Source organism: Danaus plexippus, chromosome 17 (assembly GCF_018135715.1).
Source record: "Danaus plexippus chromosome 17, MEX_DaPlex, whole genome shotgun sequence".
NCBI classification, from domain to species: domain Eukaryota; kingdom Metazoa; phylum Arthropoda; class Insecta; order Lepidoptera; family Nymphalidae; genus Danaus; species Danaus plexippus.
Window position 1 is genome coordinate 3,303,375 of NC_083548.1, and position 16,810 is coordinate 3,320,184.

The following is a 16,810-nucleotide window of genomic DNA, read 5'->3' on the forward strand; positions in this document are numbered from 1 at the left end:
TTAAACAGTGAACAAAACAAACAAATTTATTAATGACCAAAGATAACTGAAGAAAGGAATTTCCCCAACAACAGATATGGCTTAGGCCTTACATTTTAAGAATGGTTAGAATCTGCATAGAGTCTAAATGAAACGAAAATAACATAAATTTGCCGTTACTAGCTCGGAACTCTATTAATATTTATTACCTTTTTTTATTTTTATCTTTGATAGAAATATACACATCTTTGAGCGCTTTTGAGATACTCGTCTTGTTAACATTGAAAAAAATGTTGTATATGTTCCCATAAAATAAAGGATATGATCCAAAAATGATAACAATTAAAAAAAACAATAAATAGTTAAAAGGTTGTTAAAAGAAATATATCAATTAACCATAACAATATTAGTATTTATTTTATTTAAAGCTCTCTCAGAAGGATTATGAAACTTAGGATGGCTTTACGATAATGATGACTGACAATGTAAAGTATTCAATATTCAATTGGTAAATGATATGAAATATGATAAGGAACAATTCATTAAAACAGTTTTGTTTCCCACTGACCTTCGATAAGAAGATAAAAGTTTAATAGAAATACAAAGTATATTGGATCAAATTTCAGAGTACTAAATAAATTGTAAATAAAATATTAATATGCTCGGTACACTGCTTACTCAGTTAATTTAATATTATGTATTGATTTTTATAAATGTATTGTATTTTTCTGGTGTCTATGCACAGGTGCTTATTGCACCTCTATAGAATGCTTTACCAGAAGTAAATAAATAAAATAAATAAATAAAATAAATAAAAATAATTTTAATAAGGTAATAAGTAAAAAAAATTATAGTGTAAAAGTATTTACGAAGACTTGGTCTCTTACATCCAAACCCGCGTTTTCGTTTTATCAAGATAATTCATAACGCGCTGAATCACGAATTTATTTTTAAATTTTAATTACGATATTATTTTTAATGGTTATACTTTTTTACTGAACATATTTTGCCATCACGTCGATTTATTATACAATTCACAACTGTGACGGAGAAATAAAATATTATTAATGTTTTATATTGTGTTTTTGTGTCCAATTTGAAGAATCCATATAAACAAAACCTATTAGGGCTTTTATATTTCTATTGGCCATTTTGCAGACGATAACTCTCGTAAGGAGATCATTATTTCAAATAGTTTTAAGGAATTTTCAATGGATTTTTTTTATATTTCTGATATAAAATTTATCCATCATATTTTCGTTCAAACTTTTATCGCGTGAAAATTCTAACAAAATATTATATTGGTATCATATATAAGTGGCGTTATAACAACTGTATGACTTCGACAAGCTTGAATGTTATTGTTCTATTACCAGACGTTATACCAATACAGTAATTTAGAAGAAGTAATGTAATGTCTTGCTTCTTTTATACCAAAGGTTGGTTATTCTTCAACTGATCTGATCCATATCTCATTCACTAAAATAAGTTAATGACAAGAAAACATTAAGTTTTGGTTTTTAGGGTACAAATAACCGTATAAAACAAAATCATTTACCGAGTGATGGGAGCACGTTCAATATCGTATCCACTTAAAAAAGTCGTGAAAGGTAGTTTTTAACCCAACTCCAATAAAATACGACAACGAGGCCAACAAGGAACGTTAATAATAATAACGAAGGTATCGTTTGAACTGACCGTAAAATTGGAGCTAAAATCCTACTTAAAAACCCAACCTAGATAGACATTTTTATTCCGGCATTGAATGCCTTTCTGGATCTGGATGATAAATCAAAAGAGAAATTATGACTAAGTCATGCCTTCAAACTTAAGAACATTAAGAATTTAAAACAGTTTGTGATGACGGATTAACGGCTTAACTTTTAAAACTGGACCTTAAGAAGTTTATTACATTTGCATTACAAATCAAAATATAGTGCAATAAAAATTACGCTTATTTTGTTTGACCGTTCATAAGCCGCTTTAGACGAATTATAGAACGATATTGATTTTCCCACATTTGTATTAACGTTTTTCATTAGTGATAGCACACAAATTCGATCATAGGCTTGATGACTTCCCTGATCAATGAAGAAACTAGATTCCCAAGAGACTTTACCAGAGACAAATATAGAACTTCGATAGAACCTAGATTGTTCTGACTAGCAAATAATTAGAAGGGACAAGAGTCCCACTACAAGAAATCAGCTAATTAACTAATGGTTTATAGTGAGCTTAACGTCTTGGTGGGCATACACAAGGTCACGTAGAGATAGCCGAAAAGGTCTCGAGTGTGGATACAGAGAAAAAATTAAAGGTAAGGCCTTCCAAAAGTTAGGCACGCTGTCTTGGTCAGTTACCGGAATCCAGTTAACACATGGGCTGAAAGTCCCGGGCCTAAGAGAGAAAACAGTTTTTTTGGTTCAAAATTAACTATTCATCAACGTAATCTCTATCAAGAGCAACGCAATTAGTCCAGCGCTGCTCTAACATTTCAATACCACTTTTGTTATACGATTTATCTTTTGCCTCAAAATAGGCCTCAGTTTCAGCGATAACTTCTTCATTCGTGCGCAATTTCTTACCGGCGAGCATTTTTTCAAGTCTGCGAACAGCCAGTAGTCGCTGGGAGCCAAATCTGGCGAATACGGCTGATGTGAGAGCAATTCGAATTTTAATTCATATATTTTTGCAATTGTTTTGATTGACTGTGAACCGACTCGTCGTCTTGATTTTTTCTTCTAAATAAGATTTTTTCTTTGGCATATGCGGTCGTTTCTTTGCAGTTTCGACCTTCAAACGCTCAAATAACGCTATATAACATTTACTGTTAATGGTATTTCCTTTCTCAAGATAGTCGATGAATATTACACCACGCACATCCTGAAATACCGAGGCCATAAGCCTTTCCTGACGAATTTAGTGCTTTCGGGCGCTTTAGAGGAGGTTTACCAGTTGCTGTCTACTCAGATGACGATAGTTTTGATTCCGGAGTGAAGTGATGGATGGAAGTTTCATCCATTTTCACATATCGACGCAAAAATTCCGATTTATTACGTTTAAACATGGCCGAACAATGCTCAGATTCATTAACACGTTCTTGTTTATGGTCAACAGTGAGCAAACGCTTCGTCCACTTTGAACAGAGCTTTCTCATAGTCAAATGGTCATGCAGTATAAACGCAACACGTTCTTTTGATATCTTTACGATGTCAAATAACTCACACAACTTCACTTTTCGGTCATTCAAAACGATTTTGTGGATATTTTAATGTTTTCTGGTGTTACCGCCTCGTCATGTCCACTGCGTTCTGCATCATCGATGTCTCTACGACCACGTTTGAAGTCAGCAAACCAATGTTTCATTGTCGTTCCTGATAGAGCGTAGTTCCCTATAACACTTTTCAAGTCATTGCTTCGATTGAACGGGATTTTTTCCCATCAAGAAGCAGTGTTAAATTGAAACACGAAATTGTTTTCGATCCATTGTTTTGTATAAATGACAAAAGTAGTGTCACGCTCACAAACTAATGAATAGAATGTCACGAAATTGTAACAGCTGTCTTTTGAAGGTTAGTATTAACTGCAAAAAAAAGGGGACTGCAATAAAACTAGCGCCATCTATGTGTTATGCCCGGGACTTTTCAGCCCATGTAATAAATAGCCTTGAAATCCATAGTAAGTCCAGCAGTGAATGTATATTGACTGACGGATGAAAGACAGAAACTTAAATTATTATTTTATGTATATAGTAGAACCTCTAACATTTAAATTAATCTAATCAAAATATTTTGTAATTTTATATTTTTTATTTTTTTATTAATCTGATTATATTTATTTATTCGTCTCTAGTCATTGCGCTTCTTAAAAACAGGTTCTTAATGTTGGCCTTGAACTAGGAATCTGTTTGTGTAATGGTTTCGCAAACTCCTTGTGGCTATTTATGTCCGACTAGATTTTGAACATAACCTTAAATTTATATCTGATTTTTTTTTAAATTAAATTATGCATATAAATCTTGGTAGTTAACGAAATCGAATAAATTTGTCCTTGACTGTACAATATGTACAAAATTCAGTAATATTGAATATATCATAACTGGGTCTGCAGGTTAGGATATAGCTACAATAAAAATACCAACACGAGTTAAGTTACCACCATATTTTTTATTTTTAAAGGTCGAGTTACTATACACGGTTATAAGATTCGTATTTTAATACTAGTTAATACTAGATTAAATTTTAACTGAGATATGTATTGTTGATACATTGATGACAAAAAAAAATCTATTGTAAACTGTAATAATGTATAACGGCTATTAGCCATATAAGTTGTTAACGAAAGTTCTAAAAGATGTAGGCAACTCTTCTCCCTATTCAAACTTTGTTAGGGAGCAACCTCAGCTGTTTTCATCATATTCAGAAATATGATTGATGGTAAATCTATGACCTCTGTCTTCGTATTTTTTTAATAATTATATTAAAATTCCGTTTTGTTTTAAAGATTCACCATAACGGTGCTGAAATTTTTTTAACTGTTTTATATATATATTGCATGAAGTTTCTACTGCTATATGGATGTTGAATTCCGAAAATGTTATATGATATATTTTACTTTATTTTAATGCGAAATTTTCTATGTAACTTTTTAATATTTCTATTTTAATACGGTAGATACATTTTTTCCTCGGATTGTTTTTAAGCGACTTTTTATAGTTAATATATTTGAGTATAAATGTTACGTTACGCTCTATTTGATTCACATAAGTTCAAATATTTTTCATATACATATATTGAAAATATACATCAATCCCTTTAGTTCAGATTTATCTCATAACATGTATTATTGTAAAAAAAAAGTATCAACAAAATGATGTTATTTAAAAACATCGAAAAGGGCACAACTGGATAGGATAATTTTCCTTAATGTTTTGTTGTAAATCAAGACTAAATATCACCACAGTCGATTGAATATTTATTGAGGTATACAAAGATCACAAAAGAATTAAGAAGCCTACGTTAACATTTATGGTGTAAGTTTTTAATTTTTTTGTAAATTGTTAAATGAAATACAAAAATTTGGTTAAGTAGGTTTAGTCCGACATCTAGACAGCCGTAAAGTCCTGCAGAATATGTCAAAAATAAGTACATAGTAGTATTTGTTTTTGTTTTAATAATAACATATTTCTTACTTATCTTCGTTCTAGTTTTATCAAACGATTTCGTCTCTGCGTGGACTTTCGAACTGAGTTCAGAGATAAACAAATAATGTATACTTAAAAAACTTTTACTGTTAAGGCTATTAATGACGGAATTGAATTGGATAACCAACTGTCAGCGCCATCTATCGTCGGTCAGGGAAGTTTTCATACACGATACGTGCCTTAGCCTATGTTCCCTCGAGAACTGTAATAAACCTGGGAATAAATAATAAGCAATATCTATTTGTAATTCTGAAATTACAACATTTATTATAGTTAAATTTCATAAGAATGCATTTAAAACAGCCTATATATATATATATATATATATATACACATGGTGGTTAGAGCATACCTGTGGTCAAGTTACTATAGTTCGAATATGAGCTGGCTCGACCAGGGAAGTACCACCCTCTTACAGAAGATCGGCGTGAAGCCTTCAATCGGTGCGTTTTGTCTGATGAGTGAGAGAGCCGGTTGCCCTTTCCTCGTTCCTACCCTTTCCTACTATCTCCTTATCCCCACCCCTCGCTTTCCTCATTAATCAAGGTTGGCAACGCATCCGCAACAAAGATGTTGCGGATGTCTGCTCTGATATATATATATTTATTCGTATATCGATTCCAGCCGAATTCGCATTTTTCACTTATTGAGACAAGAATTTTTTTACTTAATATGTTTCTAATTCATTTTAATTTTAAACATATTATATCTTAGTAATGTATAAATAAAACTATGAGTAAGTTGTAATTGTTATTGTTTATGTATCTTTTAGAATGTGATTATTAGTATCGAAATTTCATAAACAATAATTATTCTTCCATTTCAAGTGTCTTTATAGAATTATCAACTAATTATTATACATATTAACAATGTTGAGACAGTAATGATGCCTGCAAATACATGATCTAGAACAAAAGAGCATTCTGGATTTATTTTGAAACTGTGGTTTTAAGTTTTCTATTTTTATAGATTTTAAATATCTTTATATATATCATTCTACTTTATGTGTATGTTACTGAACTCTTCTAAAACGCCTGAACCGATATGAATGATATTTTTGGTATGCTTTTTGGGTGACGCCCCAATGGTTTAGATTTGGAAATCAGCTCGCCAGTCGGTATCTTGGTTATTTAAAATAAGTCTGCAACGTAGTACTGTATGCAATATAATATACAACGTGTATTAACACACGTTTTTTTATTTTGGAAATGATGTGTTTAAGTTTTAGCGTGCGGATCGTTGTATGATTAACTATAGCTCAATATTAATTTAGAGTTAAATTTTTCAATCAGTTTATGTGTGATGAAATATTGCGGAAGTCTCATATAATAATCATTTGTCCCATATAATATTCAAATGAACATAAAAGAATGATTGATACACAATAGCATATGTATGTTCGAGTTCGAGTCGAGTTCGAGTTTCTATTAATGAAAAAGCAGTGAAACATTATTCATTTACAGAAAAATAGACAGGGTTTCGTTAATTATGACGCACATATACATATATATATTACTTATCATGCAAGCTGTATGGATGGATAGATGCATGATGGATATTTGTCCCCTAGGGTTGCTCTGGCAACTTACAAAATACATTAAAATAGCCCAAAATATCAAATTTGAAAATCTAATATCAGACTGTAAGTAAGATTGTGTTTTTTGCTGTCGATATTTAAAGTTTCTTGCAAAAAATTCTGCGGACAGAAGGTAACTGACAATATTCCTTTGAATTTTTCTTTACAACATAGGTAAAAATCAGACGTCAGACTATAAGACATCTCGTCTGCCCGTGATCACGGTTACTGCAAATTAACCGTTACGTCGGGAGTATGTAGTATTTTTTTTTATAATAATCCGAATCAGTTCCTATTAAATATGTGTTGTCCACCGGAAAAAAAAGTAAAGTGTGGCGGCCCTGGGATCTAGGACTAAAAGGTTTAATGATATGATAGGACGTTATGACTAGATATTATACAGTAATGTTGAGGAATATTACGAATTAAGTTGTATTAGGATATGGATATATTTTTTCTTCGTCAAATGTAATTTTACTACATAAAGGCGCATCACATTTAGAAGATCGCTAAGAAAATAAACTGAATTTTTGATAATAAATTTATTAATTACAAAAAATAAGACATGGTGATTTGACTTAAACGTCTGAATTGGAAAATTATTTCATCGTATACTTCCTAACATCTTTGACTTCTCTTAATAATTTTCTAATAGCCTAATGAAATATTGATAAATAAATTAACTATTTCTATGAAGATAATGCCTCCTTTTTTTAAATTAAAAAGCGACGAAAAATTATCTTGTGAAAGAGAAAATTTATAGGTATTGTTTTACGTGCTCGAAATAAGAGTCATCGGGGTTCAAGGTTAGATATTAATAACATCTACACTTTATTACTAAATTCTTTTTATGTTTTTATATGGACCACAATTTTAAAATGTTTCATTAGGATTTGCGATGAAGGTTTTATATTTTTGTCTCTTTATTTAATATGACTAAGGGCGCATTTTCATTGGTAGATAAGGCCCGCATTCGGGGTGCGGGAGATTTCTGTAACGCATGCCATAGGGCCCGCAAAGAGTTTATCGTTTTCACTGGTCGTCATAGATTTCTATAACGCATGCGAATTCCGTTATTCCGGAAATCGGATATCACCCGCACACGTTTAATCGACCGAGTTATCGACCAGTGGATTTCATTGGTTGTTAGCTCGCATGCGGGTACTCCCCGCAATCGTTCTAACTACCGACTTATCGACCAATGAAAATGCGCTTTAAATGATTTCATACATGGGCGACATGTTGACGATTGATATTACAGCAAGTCTTTTTCATGATTATTTGTTCTTGAGCAAATTAGATCCCCTTGGAGGTTTTTTATTTAGATTTTGAGCACTTCAAAAGTCTCGAATTGTCTAAACCCACAAGTTTGTAAGGTTTCTGTAATAAGCTTTTTATAGCGAATATTAAAAGTAAAGATAGTCATGATTTGGGTTATTATTTACATCGCCTCATTAAAAACCTAAAACGTCAGTCAGATGGTATAAATAAACCCCTTAGTTTATAGTTAAGCAATGTTTATACATGTTCTGAATATGACAGCTTAGAATTTTCCGATCAATTTTTTTAAGCTTGGAGTATATCTTTATTTAAATACTGTAACAGACCTTTGATTAGGATTATTTTGTTTTAATGTTTAAGCCGGCTTTTTTTTATGAAGCTACGACTTTTGGTTTTAGTATGTATGAGTAATATTATCGTCAACGTTTAGTTGATTCATTTGGTAGATCTTATTTGATTGATTGTAACAAAACAAATGATATAATTTAATTCTGTATGCATAATGTATTTCTCAGTCATAAAACGAAATAAATTCATATACATGTCCCTAGACTATATTGAGCTTTGTCACTTACGAAAAATTTAAGTAGAAAGTTGCTTGATAAATTGATTTACATTGAGTTACTATTCTTCTTATGTTTTTTTTGCTTCATAGAGCTTATTGTGAATATATTTTTTATTATTTATGCTTGTTATAATCGATTTTCTAACTTATTATACAGAGCCGAATGGTACAAGTGCTAGTTTTTATACGACCGCGTAAATATAACGCTTAATGTTTTGTTTCAGAAAAATGATTTCTAATCATTGACTTCGATGACTACACTATAATAGAGATTGCTTTTTTCATTGAGTTGCTTTGATATATGTCACATATTTGCCTGGATCTAAAGTTCTTTAAGGCTTTAGAAACTAATAGAGTTACTACAAAAAATTATGTTAATTTAAGAAGGTGCTAACGTCTGTCACATATAGACATTATTATTAGCCACTTTTTATGTGAGAAATGCAAATTTTTCTTCATTTTCATTTTATAAATTATAAAAAAAAATATTATTATGAAATGTAAAAACAAAGGAATGAGAATAGGAAAAAATATAAGACAGCGTATACTGCTTTGAAGTTATTTTATAGGCATTTTATGAAAAATTTTAACCGACTTCAAAAAGGAGGAGGTTTTTCAATTCGATCGTACATATGCTTTTTTTTATATATATATGTTTGTTCGCGGATAACTTCGTCGTTTATGAACCGATTTTTATGATTGTTTTCATTTTGGGAAGTAGTTATTTTAAAGGTGGTTCCATGTTAAGGAAACCAGGGTCTGATGCTAGCAGACCGGAAAAATCGAAGGGAACTTTCAAAAATAGTAGGGGCGAAAAGTACGTTTGCAAGTTTTTTCATTAAGTATTTTAAAGCACTACCATTTGATGAATGTCTGGGGTAGACCTGAGAATGGAGATGAGAGATGGTCGAAGGAATTCTTCAAGGATTAATAGCAGATACTTTGTGTTTTAGCTTCATTAATTTGTTTTAATAAGAACTTTACAGATATATAGAAGATGACTGTCTTTAGGGGTCTGATGATGAATTCCTTAACAGTACACACAGTTACCTTGTGTTCGGACTTAATTCATTTATATTGATGAGAACTTTGTACCTGTATAATCTATATAATAATGAAGGTCTGCAGTATATCTGATGATAGAGACCATTGCTCGGTCTACCCATGACTTAAAATCGTGAAATACAATAATTTTTAACAAAAAAAAACCGACTTCAAGAAGTGAGCTAAAAAGCAAAAAATAAATTTACTTTGTACAAAGTAAAACGTATTTTCATTTAGTTAAATAGAAAATAATATTAAATAATTATTTTATAATTTTGAAGTCGGTGCCAAATAAATACTACAACAACCTTACTGCAATATCAAATAACTAAGTACGCTTAATAATAATTAAAGAAATTTTAAAAACAACAACAATATTAGAAAAAATATATTAATCGGTACCTACTAATTATCTAAATAACTTAAATATTATGTACCCAAGTATAAGCTTACGAACTACTAGTAATTAATTATGAAAGAAAACTAGTATTCACATAACAAATGCAAATACTCGGAATGGAATAGATAAATTAAAAGCGTTAAGTATAATACAAAATCGCTTGAAAATAATATAAGTAATACGAATATTTAACCTAACCTTGCGAATGAAGCCTAATTTTACGTAACCTGAAATAACGTTATAGTGAGAACGCAAATTGGCGTATATAGACACAACCATCAACGACGTTTGCCCTCGCGCGTTTGCTCGTGTTCGGATCGCTACTCGCTGACTCAAGCACGCCTCCCTTCCCGCACCGCGCACGCGCACCGCGTGCTGACGCAAGGCAGGGAGGCGTAGTTGTGCTAGTGCGTGGTCAACGAGTACTGATATTCATCGCAGAACAGATATTTTGTGATAATTATTAATTACCTACTAATATTTTTGTCAGTTGTTATAAAGATTGATAATAGGTATCTAATATCTCAACACAGTTATTGTTTTACTTGGCACCGACTTTAAAATTGTAAAAAAACTTATTTAATATTATTTTCTATTTAACTAATGAAAATACGTTTTACTTTGTACAAAGTAAATTTATTTTTTGCTTTTTAGTTCACTACTTGAAGTCGGTTTTTTTTGTTAAAAATAATTTTATACATTACTAGGACGATCTAACAATAATTTCTATATGTATTACTATGAGTAAATCATAAAATTCCACGGTTGCCTATTTTAACAAATCAGGATGATCTTTTTTACTGTTAATTTTAACAATTTGACTGTTTAAACTTTAAGACACACTTAACAAACCGATAACGTTATAACCTCGTGTACATATTAAGGTACCTCTTAATACGTTATGAGGGTAAGCCGTAGTGAGAACAACTTAATTCCATTATCACCATACGATTCAATTTGCCGACGAGACATTCCAGCTTTAACCTATAGAAGGTTTAAGAAAGCTAAATATGTATTTTAGACCCATTGATATTTATACTTTTTAATGAAGTTATAATTAACAATTCTGATTATAAAATATATGCGATAAGGAGCTGGCGCTAAAGTTGAGGCTTTTACATATACATATATGTTTTACAGTGGTTATAACGAGCTAATGTTTTAAGAAAATGTTACAGAGATATGTAATATCAAAAGAAACAAAAATTTAAGAGCACACTCTCAATCATTGTGTAGGTTCACAATGAGCAATAAAAGCAATAGCTCGTGAATGGTGTGTCGGTAAGTAAGCTTTATCGCGTCTAAGCGTTTTATTGCTATCTGGGACATGAGAAACTATTTATAATTTACTACTCATTTAAAAGCTAGTAAAAGTATATTTAAACAATGGGTGGTCTTTAATAAAGTTTTCTATTTTTAAAAATATACATTTTGCTTTATATGTATTAATTATTATTACCAGTTGCCAGATGTAACCAAGTTTAAATTTACGATTTTAACGATTAATTATATTAATTTTACCGGATGCATCGCTTAGGTCACATTATACTTCACAACAACCGTGATCATGGGCAGACGAGATGAAAGTGTCTGTTAGTTAACGTTTGCCTTTGTCATTTACCGCCTACGATTTCTTTATTTTCTCGTGTACTATTCTAGATGCACGGAGAATGCGCACATTGTGTCTTGGGCACTGGTACTGTGGTCACAGATATGCAATTTCATATTTTTGATGAGGGATTCCTAGATGTTAGATAATTGCCAGTCATTGCCAGTTTTTTAATTTCCAGTATCTCGGATTATATTGGGTATATACCTGTCTACACGGAGGAGGGTCTGGTTTGTCAAACCGGATGTAGTAGCTTGGCTTTTCCACTGTTTTCACACAGCAGCCTTCGACTCATGCTATATACTGCGGTCGTTAAATTTGTATTTTAATATATTTTGAGAACATCTTGTATGAAAGTCTAGGTTCTTCATAAGTTTACACTTTCAACTTGTTTAGGCTTATTTTTATTGTGATTAAGTGATGTGAGGCTAATGAAATGTGCATTGTGTATGCAATCACAAAAAAATAATAATGAAATTATTTTTATATTATGAAATTATAGTTTTTTATATATTTGTTTTATTAAAAAACAGACTTCTTTAAAGTCAACCAGTTTAATGAAAAACAAAATACCGATATAAATGTTCGCATTTAATAGTTATGTCTTTTACCGAAGTTAAAATTATTTAAGTTCGTCTGGATTTTACAAATTTAATAAAATATTTTATAAGACATATATAGATATCGATAAGTTTTGATCTTGATTGATATGAAAATGTCTATATTCAAATGTTTTCATAAAGTATTTGTTATATGCTTAGACAGTCGATAAAATATGTTCATATCTTTTAAAGCCGACTTAATGACTCATAAAAATAAAACCGGAAGACTTCATCACCGTCTTCAAGTATTTAAAATAAATATGTACTTTCATTCGTCACTTTACAGTTGTATGTGTAATTGTCCTATGTACCGTTTATCTTCAAGTTTCACTATAAAAAATTATGGTTACAAAAACAATGCCATATATCAAAATGTGCATAAAAAATACTTAGCTTAAGGTAATGATATTGCATTATCTCTTAACACAAATAACTTCGCTATGTACTGGTCAAGGGATAACGAGTTATTTTAGTAATTGTTATCCTGTTCTTTTAACGTAACTTAATTGTGAAAAAGGCAACTATTTACACTTGTACATGATATGAAGCGAACGAATTAACTCACTTTGATTCCGCTTCATAAATCATTAAAGTATTACCTCACTCGTTTATTCTTATCAAGTATACAACGCAGACGTGTGCAAGTCGGATAACGATTTCCTTATCTTTTGGTCCTAAAATATATAACAGGTGTGGCTTTTAAAATCAAAGTGATAGTACACGTAAGCACTCATTTATCTAAAAAAAAATATTCTATTCATATAATATAGTAACGGTTCTGAAACGTGCTTGTAATTATCATTCAGATATTTTCAATATGTAAATAATCAAAAAGAATTTATAAAATACAAATATATGATAGATTGCTTTCTTTTAATTGTTATTATTGTTCCATTTAATGGAATGTTAAACTTACAATTCGGTAGTAAATGAACGGCGAAAACGACGAACAAAGTTGAATTAAGGAAGAAGAGAATAAGAATGCGTGAGATATTAATATAAATTGTTATTATTATGATTTTGACGTTATTAAATATCAGAAAACAGTTGGTAAGAATATACGATCTCGATTTTTAAAAACTTACATTTGCATTGCTTACGTTCCACGATAGCATCTTTTGAGATGGATTAGCAAGTGTCTGGAACTTTCTTTTATTTATCTTGTCATCTCAATGTACAATAGAGTTTTAAGTTGTTTGTTAAATCGTTTGTGATTGTGGTCAGCATAATTGCTTCTCTTCACTATTCACACAATAGAACATGCTCCTTGCTTTAGGAGAATCACGTATTGTATTATGGTTTATCTAAGATTTATAACCTTTTTGCAACCAATTTTAAATATTATATGGAGCACATTTTTTTAAATATCATATTGCTTTAAAAATAAACTAACCTTACATCATTTAACAAATTACTACGCTCGTGACACACATACACATATTTTATCTTTGATAATTTTGTTGTTGTCGTAATAATAGGCACTGTATTTTATTTTTATGTTTCAGTATCTAAATCAGATATTATTTCTTTATATAATACGCAAACAATGAAATACGCAAACTATATTCCTAAACTTAACAAAAACAAATAATTACCTGAATCCTCTGATAGCTTGCAATATCAATATGCCACCACTAGACAATACAATCGTGTCTCTGTTATGAACTCTCTAAACTTTCATGTTACTGAATGTACCTGTGTACCAATTTCAATGTGGGACACTAATATATATTCTAGTAAAACTCAGACACATGGTTACTTTTTTGTTAATAGTGTGTGCATATCTTGTTCAATATCGGATCCTTACAAAGTTCTGTAATGTGAGGTTGAATAATTTATAAATATTCATAATTATTAACGTTACATATTGTAAGTCATAAATATAGCCCTAACGAGCGATTGAACGACTTATATGTACTTATTATATGCATCGACTTCCTAAACCTGGGTTATTTATTTAAGTTTTGAGTTAAAGAAAAGTACCTACCTACTGCTTTTATTATTAGTAATATAGATTATTATTTTAAACTACTGTGTTTATATATATATACATATAAATAGAGTGTGTTATAGTGTATGTCGAGTATATTATAATATACTCGTAAACCGTTCAGAATCTAGTTTAGTTGAAATTTTGTTAAGTTCGTGTTTGATCTATTTTTTGTATTTATTATAAATTAATAAATTTTCCAGCGATTTCATAACAGAGTGGATAATTAAACGAAAAACTAGATTTAAAACTTGAATTATCAAGGTGGGGTACAAAGTTTATAGCACAAAACAACACTCCCATAAAAGGTGATGTGCCCTTGGCTTGGCCATATCTGCGGGTTATGTTTGTCACCGTCAACCATAGTTGTTTGTAGACTACTGTCTGACTCAAAATAGAAAATGCTTAATTTATAATTGGTTCCGACGTAAGGAAATATACACTGGTGTAACTTGTTTTTCTTGTCATGACCTCCGGAAGCGACTTGTCGATTTTGAATGAATTAATGGGCTATTTGAATTAAATAATTTGAAAGTAACTCTTTATTTATTTGTTATATTATGTGACAAAGTAGTCGTCTTCGTAAACAAATGACGTTAGAGCTAGGCAGTTGTCATGGTACAATATTAAGTATATACCTAGCTATATATTCTATAAACAATACACCTGTATAACACGTCCCATTACAATTAAACATCGCCATTGGCCATGAATGAGGCAAGGCAGCAAATGCAGTTATTGTTTGACGGTTACACACATCAATTTATATTTCGATAAATTTGTAAATTATTATTTTATCGGAGATAACAATATAATTTCCGTATGTCTTTATGGTATAAAGATATTGAGAATTCGTTTTCAATTTCATACGATTTTTAGCTCTTTTATTAATTTAACGTTTATGAACAGTATAATATGTGTTCCGTCAAACACTATAATTTATAGTTATCGAATTGGCCAACGTTTATTTTGACATCCGTTAACGAATCACCTGTCGCGGTGGGTTAAGGAGGAGCGGTTTTTATTAAATCATGGCACGGCGGATACAAACGTCTCGATGATGATTTATACTACTGGTCATTTCATTTTGTCAGTAATTTTTAATTAAATATTAAACAATTATTATTATATTTGTGAAAAGTGTTATTTATAATGTCAGATTTTAAAATATAATATATTAACATATTAGTAAAGTATGTGATAGTTGTTATACATCACCTGCAAAACTATGATAAAATATCTGACCTCAAAGCATGTAAAATATCTGGCTTATTGTAAAGTCTAATCCGATAATGGCATCGGATAAGAGAAAAACTCGATTGTTGACTTTAATAATAATCGTTTTTGTGTCGTCGTGCGTAATCTAATTTTAAGAAGTTTCTATAAATTATATGAGCACGTTTTAAATTATATTATAGGGTCATACAATTTCTATCATTCAGATAATAATAATTTTTAATAATTACAGAGGAGAAGAGAGCGCGGGAAACGCTTGTGCAATGGCTGCATCAGCAGCCGCTCCGGCCACGTGGCGTGGCACCAACGACAGCGCCACCGAGTATTGTCGTCGCGGTAACACACCCGCGGCATATGGCAGGTACCAGAGGAACAACTCCACAGCACCCTACGCCACGACCCCCACACATGTCGAAAGGTGTTATATAAAACTAGAGTGATTGGGCGAGTCATACCAATGACCACGACAACACTCATTGTACACTTATGTAATGTAAATATTATTAATATTGATATTAAAGAACATATAGAAACCGACGGGAAATTAACAAGGTCACTAATAGTGGGTCTATCTAACGGAAACTATATTTAATTATATATTAAGTATGTAACAGTATATGTTATTAATAATTATATTTAATAAATTTATATTTAATTATTGTACTAAAAGCTAATACTAATTTTATTACTTATATTTAAATCTGCAAAAACTCGCGACACCTTCATATTACATTAATATTAATAATAACATTTTATTATCCTACATAATCTCTTATATTTTTAAAATTTCTCGAATAATGAGTATTTTACGGTATTCTTTTAATATCTTTTTCTAAGTACATGACATTAATTATATCCAAATCGCATAAATTAATATTGAAAAGATCGTGTTATTAAACCTAGAACCGTAAATATGTCTTCTAGAAGTCAACTAATTCATTAAATATTGGTGTTTGTCAGGACGACGCCGCACCACCGCTGGTGTTCGTCTGTGGGCGGCGGCGCGGCCGGCGGCGAGAGCACCCCGAGCACGCCCGGCGGCGGCACCGAGCGCCGACGGCGGCTCTCCGAGTCCGGCTCCTCGCGCTCGGAGACCAGCTCGCCCGAGCCCAGCGACACCTCGCGCGCCTCCACGCCGCCCGCCGACCATCACGCCGCGCACCACACGCCCAGGAGGACGCCGCCCACGCATACGCATCAGGTACAGACTTGTTGATAAATACATATTAAAGATCAAAAAATACGTTGCGCTTACAAAGACACATTTGATTAACTAAGTTCATTATACAAAGAGAACGTCTACTTCGCACGAATGGCATTATACG

At 31.4% G+C, this 16,810-nt stretch overlaps 1 protein-coding gene across 3 annotated transcripts in view; it reads left to right on the forward strand.

The window, feature by feature from the left end:
- LOC116771509 (protein split ends) overlaps window positions 1-16,810 on the forward strand; it is a 57,744-nt gene that overhangs the window by 22,953 nt on the left and 17,981 nt on the right. For 2 of the 3 annotated variants that reach the window (XM_061523113.1, XM_061523114.1), the window contains exons 3-4: window positions 15,718-15,903; window positions 16,446-16,686. In XM_061523113.1, the coding sequence (XP_061379097.1) occupies window positions 15,718-15,903; window positions 16,446-16,686 (427 nt within the window). The remainder of the gene's footprint in view (window positions 1-15,717; window positions 15,904-16,445; window positions 16,687-16,810) is intronic. The other variant, XM_032663378.2, reaches the window with a different exon arrangement.